At 38.6% G+C, this 25460-nt stretch overlaps 2 protein-coding genes across 2 annotated transcripts; both read left to right on the forward strand.

Moving 5' to 3' along the window:
- Nucleotides 1-828: 828 nt before the first annotated feature.
- On the forward strand, nucleotides 829-17702 carry ankrd10b (ankyrin repeat domain 10b). Its single transcript, XM_083921655.1, has 6 exons — nucleotides 829-1127; nucleotides 2362-2514; nucleotides 3571-3662; nucleotides 13350-13615; nucleotides 14764-14871; nucleotides 17113-17702. The coding sequence occupies exons 1-6, from the start codon at nucleotides 930-932 to the stop codon at nucleotides 17331-17333; spliced, it is 1038 nt and encodes a 345-aa protein (XP_083777781.1). The 5' UTR covers nucleotides 829-929; the 3' UTR covers nucleotides 17334-17702.
- Nucleotides 17703-19222: 1520 nt separating this feature from the next.
- Nucleotides 19223-25166, forward strand: ube2al (ubiquitin conjugating enzyme E2 A, like). Its single transcript, XM_083921177.1, has 6 exons — nucleotides 19223-19379; nucleotides 21841-21921; nucleotides 22024-22049; nucleotides 22749-22838; nucleotides 22922-23010; nucleotides 24336-25166. Exons 1-6 carry the CDS (start codon nucleotides 19336-19338, stop codon nucleotides 24462-24464), a joined length of 459 nt encoding a protein of 152 aa, XP_083777303.1. The 5' UTR covers nucleotides 19223-19335; the 3' UTR covers nucleotides 24465-25166.
- Nucleotides 25167-25460: the final 294 nt, after the last annotated feature.

A 25460-nucleotide genomic window follows, 5' to 3' on the forward strand; every position in this document is an offset into this window, starting at 1 on the left:
CCACATAGACTGTATAAAAGTCATATTTTATAGTCTCTGGTCTGCCCCATAGACTCTATAAAAGTCATATTTTATAGTCTCTGGTCTGCCCCACAGACTTTATAAAAGTCATATTTTATAGTCTCTGGTCTGCCCCATAGACTGTATAAAAGTCATATTTTATAGTCTCTGGTCTGCCTCATAGACTGTATAAAAGTCATATTTTATAGTCTCTGGTATGCCCCATAGACTGTATAAAAGTCATATTTTATAGTCTCTGGTATGCCCCATAGACTAAAAGTCATCTTTTATAGTCTCTGGTCTGCCCAATAGACTAAAAGTCATCTTTTATAGTCTCTGGTCTGCCTCATAGACTGTATAAAAGTCATATTTTATAGTCTCTGGTCTGCCTCATAGACTGTATAAAAGTCATATTTTATAGTCTCTGGTATGCCCCATAGACTAAAAGTCATCTTTTATAGTCTCTGGTCTGCCCAATAGACTAAAAGTCATCTTTTATAGTCTCTGGTCTGCCAAATAGACTAAAAGTCATCTTTTATAGTCTCTGGTCTGCCCAATAGACTAAAAGTCATCTTTTATAGTCTCTGGTCTGCCCTCTGGTGGCCATAAAACCCTGACTACGACCATTCCGACCCACACTACTGTCCAGAAGGTGGCGACAAGACTCTCCAAGCGGTTTTCTAATGGTGAATAACAATGAGAGGAACCAAAGTCCGGAGTGTGAGATCCAGTCCGCAGTTTGCAGCTCACCCTGCGTTTCTCAAGTTTCACTCCCGGCGCGTGCTCTCCCCTGCCTGCTTTGTGTTGTCAGGCAGAAAGAAACACCAGTCGGGGTGGCGCGTGTCCTGATATACAGCGGGCACCGCAATTAAAACGAGAAGCCATTTTTTGTTGTCGTTATTTATACTTTTTCTTTTTTTTTTGCTACAATGTCGGTGAGTGTGGAGTCTGGCTTCTCGAGCGAGGAGGTCTTAAACAGCCGCTTCCCTCTCCACCGGGCGTGCAGGGATGGAGATGTCGGTGCCTTGTGCTCCCTCCTTCAGTGCACCTCAAACCCGTCTGACCTCACGATGGAGGACACCTTCTACGGCTGGACGCCCATACACTGGGCCGCTCATTTCGGAAAGGTAGCTCGCTAGCTGGAGTGTTTGACGGACAAGGTTGCTCCTAAATGTTATTTATGTGGTATCCTGAATGAGCGCCAACGGTCTCCGACATGATGAGCCTCGTCTCGGCCATTTCCTGATGTTCGCCTCTTCGCTGTTAACTGTAGCAGCCATCGTTAACTGGAGGCAGACAATAGACCATTAACGTTACATCGGTGTAGTTCTCTAACCAACGGATTTACCACAAAACTACCGATATCCGTTATACACGATTAGGTAAAGTTACGCTTTAAATATAAATGTTAAGATTTTGCCAGTAAAAAAAAGCTTAATTTACGTCGAGCGGGAACAATTTTTACATCAACTTTAATGGTCGTTAACGTTACACGAGCCGTTGACATAGAAACTGGAACGTTTACATTAATTTAACGACCGTCAACGTTACAGGAGACGTTGTCATAGAAACTGGAACGTTACGAGAAAAATGAACGAGTGCGTTAGCTCAACTGACTTAATTTAAACGTTATTAATATTGCCAAACAACATTTAACACTATTATTTGAAACCGGGCGATAACTGTGCATATGGTCAATGTTTTTGCTTTTGAATGTTTTGTTGTTGAAAGTTTTGTATTGAATACGTGCGTCAACTTTCAACGCTATTGGCGCATTCAATTCAATGTGATTTATAGTGCCAAATCATAACAAAAGTTACACTTTACTCTATGGGTAAAGTGTCTTGAGATAACTCTATGACTTATTTATGATATACAGAAACCCAACAATTCCTCCATGAGCAACTGCGAGTGGCCTATCTAGAATAATGATAATAATAGTAATAATATACAGTATTTATACAGCAGTCTTGTGCGTATAGTGGCACAAAAACCTTCTTTTTAACAGACCCAGCTTTATGGTGGGTGCCATCTGCCTTGACCGGTTGGGGGAGATAACTAACGAAGTAACCATTACTAAACAATCAGACATACTTATGATAATATTTGTTTTACACAAACTACACATTAGGAAGGAAGTAAACAGCTAGAGGTATGCAGATTCAGACTGAGCCAGCCCTCACAATAGTGTTGCATTTTTCCCTTGAACAGCAACTGTAATACGCTTGTCCGTACCTGCCTAATGGCCTCACGGAAAGCAATGAATGAATGAATCACTGCACACAACACACATACACACACACACAAGCACACCATATAATTTGTCTGACTTTCCATTCTTTTGCCCTTGTGTCTTCACAGCTGGAGTGTGTGATGCGTCTGGTTCAGGTTGGCTGTGGTGTGAATGCGGTGACCTCCAGGTTTGCACAGACGCCCACTCACATTGCTGCGTTTGGTGGCCACCCTGAGTGCTTGTTATGGCTACTCCAAGCTGGTGCAGATATTAACAGACAGGTATGACAAAATATGCACAACAAAACGCATGCACTGCACAATGTACACAAGGGGAATTTAATGGTTCATTTGGCTCTTTGAAAATTACTCAACTTGTCAAGTAAGTTTACAAGAATGTTCCTTGTTGACATTTCCCGGAGGCAAAGTAAACTGACAATGCTACAAGTAAACCGCACAACACAAAGGGAATATAGACTGTATGTGGCTCAATTTAAAGCAGAAAAAGAAACAGTACAGGGCCATGCAGAGGCACAGAGAACAGAGTAGAGCAGTGCGAGACTGAGCTCAGACTGATCCCATCAAGGAGGATAACTGTAAAGTGGGGTCATGACCTTTGCAGTCTACTGTTGCTACTTGAGCCGCAACCTGATTTATTTTTGGATTATTGTAATCACATTTTCTGATAATGCATTTGCGCTCAGAGAGTTATGTGTTTGACTCGTCACTTTGTTTCCTCTTCATGTATTTTCATGCAAACTCGTGCACTGGGGCTACATTTTCTGCTCCGCTACACTGCTGAGAGAAATCCGATTAGTAGGTCAGGATTACACAACAGCTGTCGTCATCATGAAGCACTTTTCTATCAGTTGGGTGTGAATTCTCTCAGTGCATGTTGAAATAAACACCTGGGGAAACTATTATTAGTGACCTCCCCTTTCTTGGACTCCTAATATTTCAACATGGCTGGTGTTGGACAGCAGAATAGGTCAGTCGTTAAGCTTGGCCCACGTTACATTGTGATTAGAGAGAGCCTTCTGGTGTATGTATTTTCTCTCTCTCTCTTCCATCTGCACTCCTACTAATGTGTTACTGTAAATGTGTGTGGGCGGTGGTGAAGTCTGGTTGTAAAGTTCAGGCCCTGCCCTGCAGAGTTAACCCCTGGTTGTCTGTTTTGACATGAAAATGGAGGAAGGAGTAAGATAGGGAGGGTATATTGGATTAAAAACTCTCATATTTAGCATCTGATACAGTGATTTGGCTTCTACTCCTGTCCTTGTGCACAATAGTCATACTGTGTGTGTGTGTGTGTAACTGGAATTCATTGTCATCACTTAGGACTATGTGGGCGAGTCGCCCATCCACAAGGCTGCTCGTGCGGGCAGTCTGGAGTGCATCAACGCTCTCTTGATTCAGGGAGCGAAAGCTGAGTAAGTCCTGTGATCAGATCTGTGTCTTCATTTCTTTTCCTCTGTACTAGCCAACATCTCACTTACACCTTTGCAAGGGATCGCCACCAAAGTCAAATCTGAGCAGTGGGGACATTTTAGATTTAAAATGCAGTTTCTACAGTGTTGCAAATAAGAGAGCCAGCAGATGATGTCTGAATGTTACATTAAAGAAATGATCTATTTGTTTAACATGCAAATAGAAGAACTTCTAAGTAATTTGGATGCATTGAATGCATTTTTTATTTCATGACTGTCCTACACATACACAGCAAGGAGACATCTGCTCTGTTTAATGCTAACTTTACTCAGCGCTTAACGTTTGGCACCTTGCCTGATTTTTCCACATAGAGTAGTTTACATTTAATAAAATAATTATTTTTACACAATTGCTCCTGGACAACTTGTTTACACTAGATCACCTTAGGTTGTATTCTACGCACAACTGTAAACGGTGCTGGACATATTTTTTTAAAAATAACTTTCAAGAGAAGTGCAGAAATAGTCTTTTAATTACGATCCTTACAATATAACACCACTTGTCCTGCTAATGTTTGTTAAACACTGGTGATAAAATTGTACACGGATTGTGTGAAGCTCTTCCTCGCTTTTAATTAAGTGTCGATTGCAGTTTATTAAATGGCAGGAGATTTTGACTTAAGAACAGCTTTTAAGTTAGTTTGTAATGTTTACAAGACAAAATAATGATAATTCTAACCACTACAGTTTAAAACAGTTTGATCGTGTAATGCGTTATATCATATAGTGGAATATTAATAGAACTGGTGGTGCTCCCTTGAAAATGTGACACATTAATCCTTGAAATTGTTGTTTATCATTGCAACAATTCACATTAAGTTGCCCTCTGTGTGCAATAATATTGGCAAAGACTTATTTGGTTAATAGAAAGTTATTCAGATGTTTCGTTTACTTTCAACAGACACTTTTATGTCATCTTTGTGATTTATAGTAAGGAAGAGCTGCATTTGAATAAAAGTAGATAATTAACTCAGCAGGGTGCCTTTGATGTTAACTATTAATAAAGGCTTTGTAAATCCAGCACAATTATTACACATTCAAGAGGACAAATTAATGTAAATGTTGATAAACTGTTGTTAGTCTAGTAGGCCATATTGCATGATCTTTGTTAAATCTAGAGTGTGGTTTTCTTTGTTAATATTTGTTTTGGTTACTGTCTTACGTACAGCTTGACTGGATGACCAAATGCACATTGTCCCTTTTTTTCGGAAGGCCTTTTACTGTTAAAGTATGAAAATGCTATGCTTCTGTTGCAAAGAATGAAAATGCATCAATCGGCCATGATCGATTGCATAATTATTATTTAATAAGTCTGCAAAACAGATAGTTTTAGTGAAATTATTTTAGCAATTTTTTTTAGAGCAGATGTCATTTAACAAAAAAGGCTGTTGGTATTGATAAATATTATATAAATATATGAAATGAATATAAAAGATAATGATTTTTTACATTTATGAATGTGGCCAGCCCCGAGCGCCTTGGTGGTATTTTAGGAAGTGGATAAATAATCCACCTCGCCTGTAGTGCTAACATAGCCGCGCCTTTTTAATAGGCAGGTCCTTTTTAATAGGCAGGTACTTTTGTACTTTGTCCATTTATAGAGTATTCTGTTATTGTAGGTGCGACTAAAGCATTAACAAAAGCAGAAGAGACACAACCCATCTTTATTGTTTCTTAAAAGTCTATCTTGCAAGACCTGTAGGGAGACGAAACAGTTAATAATAATTGTGCTGTTCTTTGTGTTGCTTTGCGTGTCTTAACAGATCAAAGTTATTTCCCAAAGTTCACGTACGTCAGTCATCTCAGTGAACTAAAATCCTAATTGACCTCCTGCCAGATTTGATACAAGTATGCAAACATTACTCTTTGAGCAGCTTGTTTCTCATTCATGTCTTGTTACTCATACTCTTTTATAGTTTCATAAACCCGTCCATGTTTTGTTTGGCTAGAGTAACCTTGCAACATATTTTAATCAAAGATTCATATTAAATGAAAACTATTCCAGATCTTCTTGTCAGCTATACTAGCGTTTCTCTTGCAGTTTCATTTTTTGCAACAAGTTGTATGTCTTTTTTGATACCATTGACGTCCAGAGACCCAAAGCAACCAGGGGGTTTATACTTCAGATGCACAGTTTGTTTGTAGCTTTTGTATGTTTTTAGTTTTTTGGTCTTGTAAATCTGAGCTTCTTTAATGCTTTCAGTGGAAAACGTTAATTAGATACCAAAGTGAAATACTGTCTCTACTTGTTATGCACTTGTTAGATTGTGGGTAGAAGTCTAGAAAGACATAACTCCATTTGAATTTCACATTATTGAAGTTTGATACTAGTTCTCCTGACTCTGGGCCTGCAGTTTCCTCTGGTTCCAGTAAGGAATGCAAACAATGCTAACACACTTTTTAAGGGTTGTTGAAAAACACATGCAAAACCTCTTCCTTGTAGTTTTAAATGGACTACATGGCCTTTGTGACATAAAGCACAAACTTAAGATAAACTAATGGTAAAAATAAATGCAGGTTAGTTTAATATGACAGCTGAGACACATAAATAAGACTTCAAACCAAGGTGATTCGATTGATACTCTTATTTGAACCTTAATTTTCCATGAACCTCCTGGTTGATTTGACTCTTCCAACAAATGAAAACCAATGTGTCCGTGTAGACATGTTTGATTAATGCTTCATTTCTTGTTGAGCGCCTGTAATGTGCATTTGGTTATCAGCTGATGAGTAATGTTTATGATGAAAATGATATGTGATTTTCCCCCTTGCAGATTGCAGATTATGCATTTAGTTCAGTTTATTATAATGTTATTTTTTTAACTTATGACCCAGGAATGTATAGAGGCACAACTGGGAGGGGAACTAAGAGGCACACTAAGTGGGAATGAGGCTCATGACAAAATAACATCAGACTAACGTCAAAATTAGGTTGGTGTCAAATGTCTAACACTTACCAACAACGTTAAACTCTTATTTATTTATGTATTTTAATATAAATCAGGGGTCTAACTAAGAAAAAAAATGTAAGCCAAATAATCCTTTTGCACTTGCAAAATACCATTTTGATTTTTAATTTAAAGAAAATATCCCGCAAATCAATTTGGCATTTAGATTATCAAGTATATAATTGCCTATGTGTCACATGGGCACGGTAAGAAATGCGGTGGAATATAGTTTTAACAATTTTTCATCTACAAATTGACATATTCACAAAGTCAATGATAATCGTACATGCAGGTCCAAATACTATCCTATTAACATTTTTTAGTAGTACAAGTGCAAGAGAAATCCATTTGTGAAATTTACTATTTGTATTTTACCAAAACAAGTGTGTTGCATAAAATATTTTCCTGTAAATTAGCCATTACAGTTTACAATGAACATAAACTTTATTTCAGCTCCATAAATATTTCCTTCATTACGGGTTCAAACCTGGGTTGTATTTTATTTATGTCCTTTTCCCAGAAACATTAACTTTTTAATGGATACCTACGTCCCTCTGTCTTCCCTCTCAAGCGTCTCATCTTTGATGGCGGCTTTAATCTCCACATTGTCCCACATCCAAGAAGTGGCTCTGCATTGCTGCTAAACAAAATCATGACGAAGGTGAACAGTCTGCAGTAAAACATTCAGTATCATTCAATAGTATTTCAGTAAATAAACTCTGGTGAAGTATTTCCATTTGTCGATCTTGATCTATTGAGTGGAGTCTTATAATTTACTCTTTATTCTAATTTAACCTACTAGTTATTCAAACCTGCGGAGCCATCCTTAAGACGCCCACATCGTTAGTAGTCATGTTTTCAAATGATTACAAAACGCCTTGAAATATGACCCTCAATAATGATGCTTCTATATTTATTGCTTTGTGCAAACACGATTTGCTGCATCAAATGAATTGGATGGGTACTGACCTTTGTGTCAGTAATTATTTTAATTCAGTTAAGCTTCTTCTTGCTGGAAAAACCTCCTTTGCTCACTGCTCACCCTGTTGACTTCCTTTTGTGAAGATTCTTGAGTCCGTCGTCTTCTGATCAAGCGTTTCTCCGCGCCTCACATCTTCTATTGCTCTTGAATGCACCTCATAGACTGCAGCGGGCCTGTGCCTCCCTGTCAGCAATCTTTACTCATAAACTCCTTGCTTGAAATATATTTTGCGAGACGTTGAAGCCGGGACTTTTTTTGCCATGGTTGTTTTGTCAGCCTTTTGCTTGTTTAAGAAAAAAAGAAGAGGGGAAGGAACTGCACTAAACAGATCCATCTCTGATTCATTAGTAAACTCGATTCCTTGAGTTCCCTCACCATCTGCTCCCACCACTGACGCAATACACCCACAAAAATGGCTGACTCCTGTTCTGAACGCCATAAAAAGAGGTGACGGATGATCAATGATCGCCCAACAGCATCTGCTGGCTGACTGTGGGTTTGAGTCAAGGACCAGATACCTCCGATCTGTTTTAGAATAGTTTTGATGTGTTTTAATGTACAGAATATGAACTAAAGCTTCATCCTTAGAACCCTTTTATTTATTATCTTATCAGATCGAAGAACTGCATATCACATCAACTGGAACTTGGAAGTTTTTACGATCGGTAATATCATGGATACATTTCCCGTTTCCTGTGGCCCAACCACCCGTGGTCTTCACGCCCTATTTTATATGAACACAGGATTTTTCCTTGCAAATGCCCACACTGGAGATCCCTGGTTCCTGACGAAAGGATGAATGTATTTAAGTGTCAGAAGAAGAAAGTGTGCTCATCCTTGTGTGATGCTTATCTTTGTCCTGTTACAAAGTGAGAAAACTTTCCGTCGGAACAAGTGCCACATCTGAACTGTTTTACTTCAGTAGGACAGAACAGTCCTGAGGTCTTAACCCGCCTCAGGGCTGTAGAACTTGAATCGGGACTCAAGGACTTGCACTTGGGTCATGTTGGACTTGGACTTGACTTGAGTTGTTCCTGGCTGCTGATACGAGATCAGTTCTCTTCCTTGATTCGATGTTAGAAGATAGATCACTTCATCACTTTATTAGTATTGGGAAGACACTATTGCAGATTAAGGTCTTGAACAGGACTCGATTTGCTCCGGACTCTTGTCTTGACGTGGTCCCGACCACCTTTGAACTTGGTCTTGACCTGGAGAAACTGCTCACTTCCTCTTATCGTTTCTCCTTTTTAATCTGAAACAGACACATTTCTTCTCTAAATCAATGTTCACAGTCAAAATAAAATAAAAAAGTTGCAATAAAAGACTTAACATACTTTAACTAAAGTACATTTTCCCTGAATGAAACATAGAAAATAAAATTAAAATCCATTCTTCTCAGTGGAACTAAAACTAGATTAACTTTCTACCTTGTGCGATTTTTAAATACAGATCTCTTAATATTTAATATCATGAAAACAATTCATACAATGCTTTGATTTTGTTCACATGTCCATCTCTAACTGTAATCTTAACAGGTTAAAACAATCTTCGATATAAAAACATTAATAATAATAACATTTTCTAATTTCTAACCAGTTTCATCATCAAGGAGAGGTTTTTATTATTTGTCATGAGCCTCAAATGGTCCTTTAGCGAGCTAGCAGCAGGAAGGGATGTGTTTAGAGGCTGCCGGTGACGAGCGTAGTGCAGCGACAGAGGCGTAGAGCAGCTGAGTGAGATGGGTTAGACTTGCATACCATCATGTACTGAACTGTTTAATGCTAACAATCATCCTGTTGCAATGGTTATTCACTGTCATTTCACTGTACCAAATATTTTACTTCATACACAGAAATGTTTTATTTTGTATGTCACAGTATTAACCCTATACAATATCATAGTCTGTTTTGACATCTAATCTTTGTCACCTTTTCCTCTATGAAAGTGACAATAAGTTTAAAAAAAAAAAGTTTTCTGACTGAAACAGAACCGTACATCTTAATGTTTTGCAGCCATTGAATTGGAAATGACTTGGTTTTTTCAAGTAATCCTAGAAAGGGGAAGAATAGACACTGCTGAGTCTGCCCCGTTCCCTGGGATAGCCGCACTGTTGTGGCATTGAGTGTTCTCACTATCGCTTCCTATCTACACACTGGCAAACTGTTGAGGTATTTCTTGCGGTGATTGGTTTTAATGCTAGGTTTTTATGAATCAAAACTAAAGTTATAGACCTGCATGCTTTGCTTATTATCCATGATTGTTCCTGTATCTAGTCTTTTTGTTTTTATTTTATGATTTTTGTTTTTTATTTTGTGAACTAACCATAGGAGCCCTTTATATGGACAGGTTTAATCACGTGAGTCCCATGTCAACATGTAGCATGATAATAGGTTGCCTCTGGAAGGTTAGACGATAGTTAGAGAAGATACATACTGTGTGCTTAGGACGGAAAAGCAAAGCATACCAGGCATTTACAAAGAATTAACGCTTCCTTTTTACATTGCTAACGTGGCTTAATTGGAGTACTCTGCTATCCACTTTCTGGATCAGTGCTTACTGTAGATGTCAGGTCTCACTAAAGGAATACTGTTTTAGGATTTTCTAGGTTTTGCAATTACGAGGGCTCATCTAATTGGACTAAACAAGTTTGCGACAGTGAGTTCATCAAAAAAAATAAATTAGTTTGATTATTTCCGTCTGATTTGAGCAGACTGTATGTGCTTAAATCACTGTCCTCTTTCAGATCGTCTAAATCATCTGTTTGTTAAATAAACATAAAAAGATGTTGCATAACATCTGCTGTTGTAACTCCACAGCACCTGAAACCCTCCTTGCTTCTTTTTGGTCCAACCTTAAAACAAGGCCGGGGTATGAGTTTGCTACACGTGTGCTGATCATTTATTTGGTAGTGTTTGTTTTTTAGTTTTACATGTTCAAAATAAACTGAACCAAACATAGTTTAAATATGAATGTCTATGAATGTTTTGTCAGTAAAAAAAAATAGATTTTATACTGTCTAAAATGAGGACTGGACTTGACAGCCGCCCCTAGTATCAATTTTTTAAGCCTGAAAGTCAGAGAGGCCTGAGTTAGAGATGAGAAGGTTTCTAAGGTCAGCGCACACAACTACTGGACTTTGCAGGGCTCGACAATAAGGATTCACTGATTTGTTGGGGCAAGTAAAATGCTATATCGGGATAGTATTTAAATAAGTGGTAAAAATAAATTAAACCCCCTGGAGCTGATGATGGAAGTAGCTAAGAGGTGAGCCATTTGCTTCTTTCTCATCTCTGTTAAGGTTGACAGTTACCATAAGTTTTTGCTATTTGATAACCACAAAAAAATAAAACAATTTGTTAAGGGGCAAATAAAAATGTACTTTGGAAAAGTAGATTCCTGACCCACTTGCCCAACGGGAAAGTGAAAAATGTTAAGATTGAACCCTTACAAGTACTTTGTTTAGCATTAACATGGAAAGATTCTCCATGAATAAAGTTGACAGTATTTGATTATTGCTTGAGGATGAGATGATACAGTGGATACAGTAATGTTTTCATTCAGTGGGGCCTCTCGTCCATACCGATTTGCTCAGTTAAGCTTTTCTGTTCAAAATAAATGTCGTTTTTTAAAGTACCAAATATTGTATATCATCAGTTTGACAAAATAGATTTATATTCCTTGAAGTGAGACGGATCCATCTACTTTGCCATAAAATGGTTGTTGATATAAATGTAATCCTTTTGAATCATCTGTTGGAAGCGTTAATTTTGAAGGGGACGGGTAATGTGCAACAAGTTATTGTGTAATTTAATTTGTTTTGTTTTTCAATCTTAAATTTTTTATCAAATGTTTTTCATGTGCACTAGCTCTTGAAATGTTTCTGTTTTGCACAACTGTTTAGATAAAACTGCAGAGAAAGAACACTTTCTAAACTAAATGAATGAGCAAACAGCAACACTGTACTTGAAATTAATTTTTAAATTTTTGAGTGGAAGCAATGTCACTTGTTTCTAGCTTAATCAGAATCAGAAATACTTTAATAATCCCAGGGGGGAGGTAGTTTAATAAAATAGAGGAGCATAACACATAGTCTTTAATCATAGAGTTCCTAAAGCAGCCACAAAGTATGCCACTAGAAGTGAACTTTACCTGTTCTCTGGTGCATTGATATGTGAAAATAAAACCGTGAGTGTAAACTTGGATGTGGGCCAGAGTCCCAATTCTTTGACAAAGACCGGACTGTTTGCATAGAGAACTCATTTTGCAGTTCGGTGACATTTAGACACAGAACAAGTGCAGTATTGTTGTGTAATTGACCAATGGAGAGGGGAGAAAGTCTCATTAAGTCTATTGGTTAGAGGAAAACTGGAGGGCAATTCTTTTCTGGCACGACATCAGCAGGAAAAAATTAAATGTGTTGGGCTGTATCTTGTAATTTATTCACTAAATAATAGCTGCAACAACACGCTAGCATACAAATGTTTATTCTTGTAGTCTTACATAAATGCTTATTAAGACTAGTTATCTGTCATGTTTTATTTTCCAGTGAAATTGCTTCCATACTCAAGTGAAGTCTGAAATCTGAAAACCTAAGACACTGAACTGTTTGCTCATTCATTGTTGAACTCAGAAAAGCCCCTCACTCCTGCTGCACCTGGATCTGATTAACACAACTGTATGTGGTGCAGAGACCGTTCTGAGTGCGCATCCACCCTTTAGAGTAGGAGTAGGAGTAGGAGAGCTGTTTCTCTTATTTTTCATTCTCTTCATGGAACAAGATGAAGACCACTACTTTACAGCTTCACTTTACCAAGAGAAGAGGTCTGGACTTCTGATGGCTGCAGACTGTAGTTTGGCCTCTTTCCATCATCCTTCCTAACCGTCGATTGGTGTTTCCTCTGAAGATACAACTTACTTCCTGACCTCCATTTGAATGATCAACTTGACTCAGAATAATTCTACAATCTTTCTTTGCTTCCCTGCAACTCCTTTATCTTCATTTTCACTTTACACATGCACTCACTATATACACCATACATTCATGCGGACATGCGCACCACTACAGGTTTTACTTCACTTAAAGTTGGGACTCGGCTACGTCATTGCCTGGAATTTGGATGCGGCTTTGCAGAAATCCTTGAACAGTATCATCGGTGGAAGTGTGAGACGTCGGGCGGCCTTTCACCCTCCGCAAAATCCTCCTTGATGTCACATTTCTCCTGCAGACAAGACCAAGCTCTTTATATCACCTCCAGAAATTCTCCTTGGATTCAGCGGATCACGTGATAGAAATATCTTAATCATCCTGTCCAGTTTGTCAGATCATTTCAGGTTCCCATCAAAAAGGTGATTTTAGGTGGTGCGTACCTACAGTTGTCTTAATCGTGTCCTTTTGCAGCAGACACGTTTCCCTGATTATTTGGAAACTGTTAAAGAGTTCTATGGAAGATGCAAATGATCCAAAAGGATCAGTCGTCATCGCTCATGAGGATGACGAAGAAGATGTGAGAGGGTAGAGCAGCACAGGCTATTTCTATACATCTGTGTGTCCGTCTGAATGAGTGAATACCTGCTTAATGAGTCTGTGTATGTGTGCCTGTGTGCGTGCTTGGGTGTGTCTTATTTTGTTTTTGTTTTTATTTGTGTAAATCAAACGTACAGTGAGTGTCACTAACACTTCTCCTTCTCATTGTGCAGTATGAGGAATGCCAGTGGGCTGACTGCTGCCGACCTGGCCCACGCCCAGGGATTCCAGGAGTGCGCTGAGATTCTCTCCAATGCCCAGAACTTCCAACAAAACATGGCTCTGTCCCATAACGGGGCTTTTCTGAATGGCATGACCCAGAATGGGGGCCACGCTCGCTCCACTATCCAGGGACGCAGCTTCTTGAATGGCGTGCCCAACAGAAAGAGGTCGTTTGATGGCATGGCAGCAAACCCACTGAAGAAGGCTAGACCTAATGGTAAGCCACCAAGCTCGTCAAATCTGTTTTCGGTAACTTTTAGATTCATTTTTTTCCCCCAAGGTTTCTTTGGAAAGGGAAAAACCGCGTCAGCGCGCTCCCATCTGGAACATCTATTATTAGTTTAGACGGCTGCACATGAAGTCATGTTGGACAGAATCACCAAACATGGCTCCTTAAGACAAATACACAGCATTTTCCTGAGCACAGACAAAACGGCCTCATGTGGGACAGAGCTGCAAAGATGAATCGATTTAGTTGCCAACTATTTTGATTATTAAATTTGAGTAGTTTTTTTTTAGAGGTCAAGAAGTCAGATTATGTCATTCCAGTTTCTTAGAGGGGAATGTTTTCTGGTTAATTATTACTCAGTTTAGAAAGTTATCTGAATTAATTCTGAGTTGTGGACAAAGCGAAAAATTTGAGGACATCATCTTGTGCTTTGGAAAACATTTTTCACAATTGTCATTTTCATTGTCATGGCATTTGATGAAATTAATTAGTTAGTTGCAGTGTATATGCATTTATATATAAATTGTAAACAGATATAAATTATCTGTAAACCAGTGATTCTAAACTGTGCCTTGGGAGCTAGCCAGGTGTGCCTTGAAATGAATCTTAATTAGGATTATTTACATAAAATGGTATGTAAAGGTTTGCCTGGTGACAAAACGTTTTAGAACCACTGATGTAGATCATACACCCCACTTTACACAGCTGTTGAATCTGTCATTTTATCATCAGGTATCATTGTAAGTGGTTTTCTGTTATAAAAACAACTATTCAGTTAACTGTGCGGTGTTGTCATGCCATGTGTAAAGGAGCTTCTGATTGACATTCTCAACAGAAAGAGCTGCAATAGTTATGAGGGTAAAGTTTAGAGCCATAGTTACTTAAAAGTGATGGCAAGAAACTTGGGAAAGTAGAGATTGTGAGCTTTGAAATCTAAAATTCAACATAATAAATTAAGAAATAATTCTTGTTTGTTTACAAAAATCAAGTGCAGTGTTAATGTGTAAAGGCAGTACTTCAGTTGGACCCTTGCATCATGGCCTAGTGTTTCTGTCATGTTTAAAGTAAAAAAAAGAAAAATGTTCTTTCTGGATATCATTCCAAGATGTATTTTTGTATGCATCTCATTCTCTTAGGTCTGGGCATGCCACCAGAAATGCTGAATGGGAATGGGCCACTGGGTGGCGCTGGAGATGCCCAGATGGAAAGCATGAACATGGAGTTGGCAGCGACTGTAACCTCAGGTGGGCCAGGACCCTTTGCATTTGGGCTGAATGGGTTTGCACCACCACAAGGGCTGGGGCCTGTGGATCAGTGTGAGGACCAGGGGGTACAGGACAGGTCGAGCCCTGCCCCTAAAGAGCTGGAGGTCATCACTGTGGCTTCAATGCAGACCCCATGTCGCTGCACCAACTCTTATGCCTACCTGTAGAGGGCTTGTGTGTCTAGGCACATGCTAAAGTTCCCTTTTGTGCAGTACAGTATATCTTTTTGGTATCGTCTGGCTATGTTTGTGGTTTTTGCATTAACACATTCATAAAGAAATACATTTGATTTGGTGGTAAGCTACATTTGAAAGATGTATAGCGGTGTGTGTGTGTGCGCGCGGGCTTCATTTTCTACTTTTTCATGTACCCAATTATACTTGGCTTAGATAAAAGTATTGAGATTATATTTAATGCATCTGTCCAGTTATACAGATACCTGTTGTCATCCTTTATTTTTTAGTTTTTAAGGAGGGGTTTTGTTTTGCACAATTATATTCTAGATAACACAAATTTACCTGCAGTTCCTCGGTAGAGTCACCGGTGCAAATGTAGGTCATATTGGCTCAATGGGAAAAAATAGCCTTTATGCTTTTTAATCAGTCATTATTGCTTGGTAACGTATGCATTGCTGCATAATAGGAAAAGGTACAACTTTATTTATCAGCTGAAAATTATACTATTGTGCTGGGAATGTCTGGAAGTATGTAATGGCTAAAGCTGTTACATGCTCAGCCCAAGTAGTTTATAAAAAAGGGTTTCTTTACAGTTCTATTAAGAGAAATGCGTAAACATATGTAATATCTAAATGGTGATTGGATGGTTTTCTTTAGTAATATGCCCCCCCCCTCCAGTTGTGTTCATTAAATGAAATTGAGCATACTTGGATTTTAGATAATGCTTGATTGATGACATTTATATAAAAATGGGTGCCTAAGCACTCTTTAATATACACCGAGGAAATATCTCCTGGTGTCTCTTTGTATTCAAGAATTATTACCTTATGCCAAAGCATATCCCAACATGAATGTAGCTTGTAAAGTATAAAACGGTGCAGATGTTTTTGTAGTTGTCATGTACTAAGACATACAGTAGTGGTCCATGGGCTTAGGGCATTTCCTCTATTTTTTTGTTAATTTGTGCTTATTTTATTCTCAAATATGGTGAATGTTTACTGTTGGCAAAGTGTTTTTTAAGGCAACTAGCGGGCTTGCACATCTGCATGTTATATAATATTACCCATTACCATACATTTTACAATCAGTAGTTATGAATAAATAGTACTGCTCAAGAAAGTTTGCATGGATTCGCAAAAAGCCTTATTTCTTGAGCTGTATTGAATAGTTGAACAATAACTTAATGTACATTATTTTCAACTTTTATAGACCGTGGTAAGGGACATTATTTCTGTCTGTATTTTGTAGTACTATTTCTGTTTATTTGTGTTCTACATGGCAGAAAGTTTGAGTGTATGGTCGTTCAATTTGGAAAGTCCACTGCTTAGTACTGAACCGGTTTAGCTTTGTACTTGACTGTGTGAAATCATTAAATGTTGTTTCATTTTATAATGTGACTGGTGGACTTTTGTTTTCCTTATGTGCCCTCATGTGTCGGTCTTTGTGGTATTTTTGCCGGTCTACATTACTGAAAAAAAGTGGAATTATTTTTATTAAGCCAAGCAAAGGGTTATAAACATGTAACTCCTGTCACTGGACTTAACTTTCTCATTTAAATCACGTGTGCTTTTTATGTTGGGTTTCGGATTATGGCATGCCAACATGTCTGCAAGATTTAAGGTTTTCTCGACTTGACGCAGTGACTTAAATACCTCTGGAGACAGAACTAGGTCACTGTGTCATCCAGCAGTAACTGTACGTCAAAGAACCCCAGATCAGGATGTGTCCTACTTAAAACGGCAGGTCAACGTGTCTGGGTTTATATAAGGCTCCAGAATGTACTTCGCAATGTATTGATTCACTTTCTGTGAAGGTTACCAAAAACAAACGTCTTCTATAGTGTGTTGAAATACAGTCACGTCATATCTTCTAAACTTTGCAGTTGGCTGCTCATACTGGGTCACTCTTTTTTTTTTTTAATAGTTGTGCAAAACAAAATCAGTCCAGTGTTTTTGTTTTCTGTCTCTCCTCTTTCTTTATAGAAGCAGGAATATGGTCACAAGTTAAATATATAAATGCCCTTTTGACTATTTCTCATTTCCAGTGGCAGGGGAGGATTTTTCCTTAAATGATCGCAGTCAGCTCCAGCTTCCTTTTGGGTGTGACCCCGCAGCAGAAACCCACCATGGCCACCTTGTCTTCAGTGACTCCCCTGAGAACGGCAGCACTGCAGGCAGCCAGGTGGAGCACCAGAAGTCTGTGAAAGCAGAGCAGTTGTACGACCATGCCTTCTTCACCACCATGCTTCTTTACCACGGATCTTAAAGTAAAAAAGATCGAGTTGCCAGGCCGTCCTTTTTGCCTGAATGTCATATAAGCCTAAACAAGCTGTCATTTGCCTTAAAGCCATTGAGTGGTCCATTTATCCATTGATTGTTTTTTCTGAAAGGGCAGGCCCATTGTCGTGGATGGACTAAAACGTGTAACTGATTGTTGATTTATAAGTAGATGTTTGTTTGGTGGTTTTGCAAAAGTGTTTAGTTTATAATAATAGTTTGATTAAGCTGTAAATAGCCTTGTTCTGATACACACTACTAAAATAAGCATCTGCATTGTACCATTGTCAATACATTTTGTTTCTGTCTCAAGTGGAAGTAGGGTATCCCTGCCTCCTGATGTTAATAAAAACAATGAAAGTGCATCCAATGTTACTCATTGAGAACTAAAAAAAAGTTTGATTTCAATTTATTTTTTGGCTGCTTCACATATGTAGATAATATGCTTTTTTTAAAATCCTTATGCCATGTATGCCAAAAATAAATGAGCTGCTTAGAACGTGTGGTATTTAGGATATTTTTAAACCATAAGTCTTTAAACTTTAACATATGTTTCATATAATGGGTCCTCTTTCTTTTTATTACTCTAGCCCAACAATAAAGGTTGTGGGCACAGCGGTGTACTTCCTGGACGACTAATCATGACTTGAGTCTCGATAGATAAATCAAGAATAAATAAATAAATGGCACCTCCAACCTCAGTAACGTGTGCACAGAAATAAATGTAGGTGAACAAAATTGTAGAAATAAATGTAAAGCATTATCTATTATTAAAGCTTGAATATGGAGAATGAGCAGAACACCGCCATCCAGTGTCTCAAGATCATAGTCGCAACAACAAAAAAGGATTTCAGCAGTCGGGTTGCCAGGTTGGTCAGACCTGGCCTAGTAGCCTACAGGAGACTTGAGTATGTTTGAACCCGTACCCTCCAGCAGATCGCACAATAAAAACAAGTATTGCTGAGGAGTTTGACTGGCAGTTACCGTTAGCCGTTACAACTCAGTAAACATGAAAGTGAGCTTACCGTTCAAGGAGAAACGTAGCCATTTGTGCGTGTGTTTTAATGCCGTTGAACTCCTTTATCTCAATCCATCGAGTGAATTCTTGGCCTATATTGACTCTGGTTTTTGCCCGTATCCGGTTACTCAGCTGCTGGGACACATAACCAAGTGCCAGCCTACAGCAGCTGCACCAAACAACAGACAGCCCTAGCAACCAGCAATGCCGGCCGCTATTGGAAGGTACAATGTAAACAGAACATGACAGAAAAATTTAAAATATTAATTCAGACTAAATATAATTTTATGGAAAATCAATACTTTCATTCTGTACTCCTCAAAACACACCGTGGGTGTATTATTTCTGTATTTATATATAAAATATAGCTTTTAATGATCCTGCATATTCAACCTTTTTTATTTATTCATTTATTTATACATCTATATATTATTTTATTTATGTATTCATGCATTCATGTATTGAGACTTAGTCATGTGTATTGCTCCATACACTGCTGTGCAGTCACCTGTCACTAACATGGACATCACCGGGGCGACCTTCGTCATGACTGCGCTGCACAAACACCACGTCACTGTGACCACGCCCCTGTGAGACGACGCCCTCAATGAGAATGGAGGGGGGCGAAGAAATACTGTTTAATTATAACAACACGATAGATAAATATATCTTGCTGTTATACACACAATGTATTTCCAAACACGTATTTATTAAACTGTTAAAATTACTCAACTAATGTTCCAATGTCAGAAAATGACGTTAAACTTAGCACTCGACGTTGTCCCCTCCTCTTGAATTGAAGTGGTATCGTCTGGTAAAGCTAACCAGAGAGTCAGGATTATCAAGAGAGCGACGGGAAGCGTCGGCCGGTGGTTGATGTGTTAAAAACAGTTAAATAAAATATATAGTTTTGATAAAAAAATAAGCTGCCGTTGACGGATCAGTGTTCCCAAAACGTGTTTAACGTTAGACCATGTCAACCCCGGCCAGAAGGAGACTTATGAGAGATTTTAAACGGTAAGTGGATGAAATTATGCCGATAATGTGACGTTAGTTAGCGGCTAACATTAGCCTACCTGACGTTTTACATATAAACTATGTATAAATTCACCCATCTCCGCGGTAAATATGGACGTGACGCAAACACAGTGTAGTTCATCTCGTGTTTTTATGAACATTTAAATGAAATTATGCTATTTTGGTAGAAGAGCTTCACCCCGGAGCTAGAAGCTAACAGTGCTAGCCGAAACATGTTTTTTTAAACTTTATTTATTTAACACGGAAAACAAACGTGTAGGGAAAACCAATTATAACACGTGCTAAATACAAGAACAATAGACACGGGAGAGAAGAATACATCAAAAATAAAATAATTAAAACTAATAATAACAACACCAAGAAGAAAAAAAGTTAAAGGAAGAGACCAGCGCTCAGTTTTAGACAAAAACCTCTGGAGCAGTACAAGCTGTTGTAATGGTTTTATAATCAGGTGAGTGTTGGGTTGAAAGAAGGCTTTGCTTGAACCCATAAGTTGGTTCATGTTAGCAGTGGGTAATGTCGCAATCTACGGCTGCTAACGTTAACTCTGGGAACTAACTTAGGCAGCGTTTAAATGGCCGGGTCCAGTTACCGGTTGGCCATTTTATCCTTTGGGCAAAACACATTTAATGCAGCCTATCAAAACCTTACACCTCCTTTAATTAAAGCCTATGTTATATTCTGCCAGCCATCATTAGTTATTATGATACAACCATATGCTTCCTACACGAATAGTTGACAAAAGATTGATTCTGGATCGAGATATAGTACCACAAAGTATTTATACTGAAATCCCAGATGAAGATGAACCTTAAGCCCTAAAAAGCCAAAGCGCTGTATCAACGAAAGCACTAGTAACATGAGTTTTGCACAGTTTGGGGCCCAGAAGTATGGAGGTTAGGATTGATTTGGATAAAAGTTATGCCATTGCAAACCAGTGAACCATAGCATGTCATAGATGTGCCAACTGTTAGTTTCCTTGGGCAGTAAACACACTTTGAATTATTTTGTAGCTACAGCAATTTGGCTTTGTGCTGGAGCTAAAAAATATATATTCAGACTGAAATTTTCTGAAGTCAGCATCACCGAACGTCTGATGTTGTTTTTCAGAATCAGAAATACTTAAATGATGCCAGGGGGAGATAGTTTTCGTTGCAAACTCCAGCTACACAAAAACATATTTAAGAACAATATTATACAGATAATACATTTGTGAACACAGAAATATAAAACAGTAGTACAGTATAACTAAATATATATCATATATATATATATATATAAAATATAATTTACAATAGTAATATATACAAAAGTACTGTATTAACGTGCAAAGTACCGTAACAATGTGCAAAGAACAGATTGTGTATGATTGAGTGTGTATTACAGAGAGGAGGTGACAGACTCTCCTAGGGATGCGTTGTAAAGTTTAATGACCACAGGCAGGAAAGATTTCCCGAGGCGCTCTGTGGTGCATCTGGGTGCCAGGAGTCTTCAATTCAATTCAGTTTTATTTATAGTGCCAAATCATAACAAAAGTTATCTCAGGGCACTTTACAGAGTAGGTAAAGACCACACTCTCTGACTTATTTATGATTTACATAGACCCAACAATTCCCCCGTAGAGTACGGTGGCAACGAAAACCTTCCCTATAACAGGCAGGAACGTCAGACAGTCTTCTGCTGAAGCTGCTCCTCTGCTGGGCCAGTGTGTCGTAGAGAGGGTCGGAGACTTTAAAGTCATTATTAACAGGCTGTGGAAATATAACCAGGGCCCTCAAACAATCATCCCGCTATGAATTTCAGCAGTTTAAGATGCTTTGATTGCATTGGCAGTTGGTCATCAACTGTTGAAACAATTCATGCATCTATAGTCCAGACGGATTATGTGTCTTACGTTTTGTTTTGTTTTTTTGATAAAGGTGTGAAAGGTTCAAATTTCAGTTGTGACCTTTGACATCGTTGTGCTTGTGTGAGAAGATTTCATTGTACCACTTACTACACCATGTTCTGGCACTTAATTTATCTTACTTCATACCAAAGATATTGATTTTAGGGGAAAATGATGACCAATAATTCAAAGTTAGCTTGGACTTAGAGCTGCCATAGTGTGAGGGCCACTGTAGCATGCTTAGATCGCTAATTACATCCATGTTTGTCTTGGCTGATAACATTTTAGTTGTTAGTACATGATTCATGGCTCTGACTTGATTGATTTAAAGAGACAGTCGCTGTCGTGAAAAATACAAAACATCACCACTGTTAAATGTGTAAACGACACAATCGATGTGGGAAAGTAATCAAGATTATTTTTCCAGCAGGTTGAGTTGTGTTTTTCTGAAGTATTACATTTGACTGTGACCTTATGTTGAAAGAGGAAAGAAATCATTTGATTCTGGCTGAATAACTCTTCTTTCCTTCTTCAACCCTTTTTTTTCTGAAGGCTACAAGAGGACCCCCCGGCTGGTGTCAGTGGTGCCCCGTCTGAAAACAACATTATGGTGTGGAATGCAGTCATTTTTGGGTAAGACAGCTATAATGTACATGGACAGATCCCAGCGAGACAGACATTTGTGTTCAAAGTGCAAAATGAATGACAAAATACCCCTTTTCTCTAACCCCACAGCCCTGAAGGAACTCCCTTTGAGGATGGTACGTATCTCACTGTGTTCATACGCTCCAGCCATTCTGGGATAGATTGTATTTCTTTAAACCAATCACACTAGTCTTGGGCAGACCTAAGGGCGCACTGACACTGTACATCCGTACCGTGCCCAAGCACGTTTCACGGCTAAAGTCATTTGACCAGTGTGAGTGCAATCGTAGGAGCGGTACGGTTGCCGGCAACGGCCTGTTTGGGAGAGGTGGGCTTTTGTAAAGCACGTTTGCACATGTATGAGCACGAGGCCTACGGCGGTTCTGACGTCAAGCACGGGGCACGGTACAGATGGACAGTGTGAGTGCGCCCTAAGCGACAGGCGCCCTTGCAAAATAGATGGATAGCCCGACATTAGCAAGACTACATTCAAAACATGTCTAACATTGTAACTTTACCTCATCCAAGTCCCTTACTTAGAATTTGTTTACAAACATTCGTTCCAACCTTGGTTTTTCTTTGTCTAAAGGTGATACTCCACCCAAAGTCTAATTTAAGAGTATCATATGAAAGTCACTGTTGTCACAGGGGCTGTAAAAGTATTTCTCAGCCTTCAGTCCTTTAGTGGGACAATGGAGTTGATAAACCTGTAATTAACAACTCGATGTTGATAGAGGGAGTTACCAAGGGAGGAGTCAGGGCAAACACAGTCAGGTTTAATGGCTCACAATGTGTTTTTTGTGTGTTTGTCCCAGGTACATTTAAACTCATTGTAGAGTTCACAGAAGAATACCCCAACAAACCCCCAACAGTACGATTTGTGTCAAAGATGTTTCATCCAAATGGTAGGAGTATTGTCTTTTTCTGGCACATTAAAGTGTTTTATTGAATATCTGTGTGCAGTGAATAATGCTGTTTTTATGCACAGTCTATGCAGATGGCAGTATATGTCTGGACATCCTACAGAACCGTTGGAGTCCCACTTATGATGTGTCCTCTATTCTTACATCTATCCAGGTATGAAGTGTCAATAAAAACAATATATTATTAGTAGTTATAAATGCAGGCAGCCCAAAGTTGCTCACTTCTCAGTGGTATAAAACAGAAAAAGCAATCCCTATCTTTGTAACCTAGACGCTGTAACCACCACATATTTGATGTGTTTAACGAAATAGGCCGGACTTATTTATTGTACATTAGAATCAGAAGAAAGATATCTGTCGTTAGACAACAAATCGCTAATACACATTTACAATTTTACAAAGTCAACCTCTGTGCTAGCCTTTGCTCATGCAAAAATGTAGTGAAATGGGTAGAGCCGCAACTAATGATTATTTTTATTAGTGATTAATTTATTAGTTTATTTTCTTTATCAACCAATTAAATGTTTCGTCTGTAAAATGTCAGAAAATCGTGAAAATGGCCATTACAAGTCTCAATCTTTGACGTCTTCAAATGTAGTGTTTTGTCAGAACAACAGTCCGCAGATCTTCAGTCACGATCACAGAAAATAACAATGTTCTGTAGATGGATTGATATACAAACACTGCTCCGACATATAAAACATTGAGACGAAGAGACTGTTTAACATAAATGATTCTGTTCAAGATTCAAGAAGCTTTATTTACAGTTTCAATACAAAGATGGGAAAGGATCAGAGTGACAATAAAATAACATAAATCTAATCAAAATTAAGTTAACATAAAATAAATCAAACAATTAACTAGATGTGACAGAATGCAACAGACATTGTGGTTAAATGTATAAGTATATATATATAATATAAATATATATAAATAAGTACAAACTAAATAAGTGATTAGTGATAACTTAAATGATTCTGTTCAAGAAGCTTTTTTTATCCCGATGGTAATTATTGTGCAACAGTTTCAATACAAAGATGGGAAAGGATCAGGGTGACAATAAGCATAAAAACATAAATCAAATCAAAATAAAGCTAACGTAAAATAAATCAAACAATTAACTAGATGTGACAGAGTGCAACAGACATTGTGGTTAAACGTAGGTTTATACAATATACAACAATACGCAGCGTGCGGTTTAGCAGCATATAGAAATAAAATAAGTACAAACTAAATAAGTGATAACATAAATTATTCTGTTTATCTCATTTATATTCGACGGTGGTTTCGTGTGCGTAAAATAAGTAATTTACTGTGTGCTTTTTAGAAAATATATTCACAGCCGGATATTTTGTTTGATCGCAAACATTGGATGACGATTTAAAAAAATCTTGACTAAAAAGATGAGTGGCATTCACGCATGTTGGTTATGTTCCGCTGCAACAGTCTCACCTCGAGGATGTGTCTTCTTCCTCACAGTCGCTGCTCGATGAACCGAACCCCAACAGTCCCGCCAACAGTCAGGCCGCTCAGCTGTACCAGGAGAACAAGCGGGAATACGAGAAGCGTGTGTCCGCCATCGTAGAACAAAGCTGGAGGGACAGTTGACCTGACACTCCTGATAGCTGCTCTCTCCATTGTTAAGCTGTGTGTGCTGCAAATTTTAGTGGAGTACCTCTTAATTTTCGCCCTACCCCCCCCCCCCCCCACCCGCCTTTTTTCATTTTAAGCTTTTATGCACTTTACCTTCAACTTCCCCTCACAGAATGTTTTTTTCTTCCCGCCAGGAGGGATTTATTTTTTCTATTCTACCCCCCTTTTCCAGTCCATCGGGGGAAATGTGCTGAAACTTGCCTTCATGTTTTGTCAGTATGGACTTGCGGGCCATTACCCCCCCCCCCCCCCCCCCCCAAAAAAAAAAGATCTGGTGTGTTCTTGCTGTAATAACTCCCCATGACTGATTATGTCAAACGTCTTGGAGGATGTGTGAATTTAGTCAGGGGTCCTCTTCCGTTGTGCTCCTTTTCTTCTCCGCCGGTTTGTTTTTCACGAGGCAGTTTGTCCGCTCCAATGTGATCACCCTCCCTTCCCCCGGGAGAACGAGCAGCCCGAGCACCACAGACTACAACTAACGAGACATCTTACATTGTGTCTTTTGCTGTGTTGTAAACTCTGTTACATGCATGACAGAAAGAGTGTATTCACGTTCCTGTTCAGTACTCGTGTATATAAGAAACCTGCAACTGAATTTATGTACAGATTTTGCACTGGTTGTCCCCCATGTCATTTTTTTCAGCACTTGTAAATAAAAAAAAAAGGCAAATCCATCTTTGTGTGAGAAGCTTTTTATTGTAACTGTGAATTCAATAGAAACTAAAGATTACTACTCTTGTCTTGACAGGATTTACTGTGTACGGGTGCAGAGCCTCTGTTTTTGTGAGACTGAAGCCCGTAAGGTAAACCATGGTTAAATAATGGCGCTAAATAAAATGCTCACTTCAGCAACATGGGGAAGTGACCTCTTTTCAAAGCCAGAGTGATCATGCGTGAGTATTTAAGGGGAAGGATCTGCTGCTGAGAGGTCCCTTAAAGCTGTTCTCACTG

This window comes from Echiichthys vipera (genome assembly GCF_963691815.1).
Source record: "Echiichthys vipera genome assembly, chromosome: 10".
NCBI lineage: Eukaryota > Metazoa > Chordata > Actinopteri > Perciformes > Trachinidae > Echiichthys > Echiichthys vipera.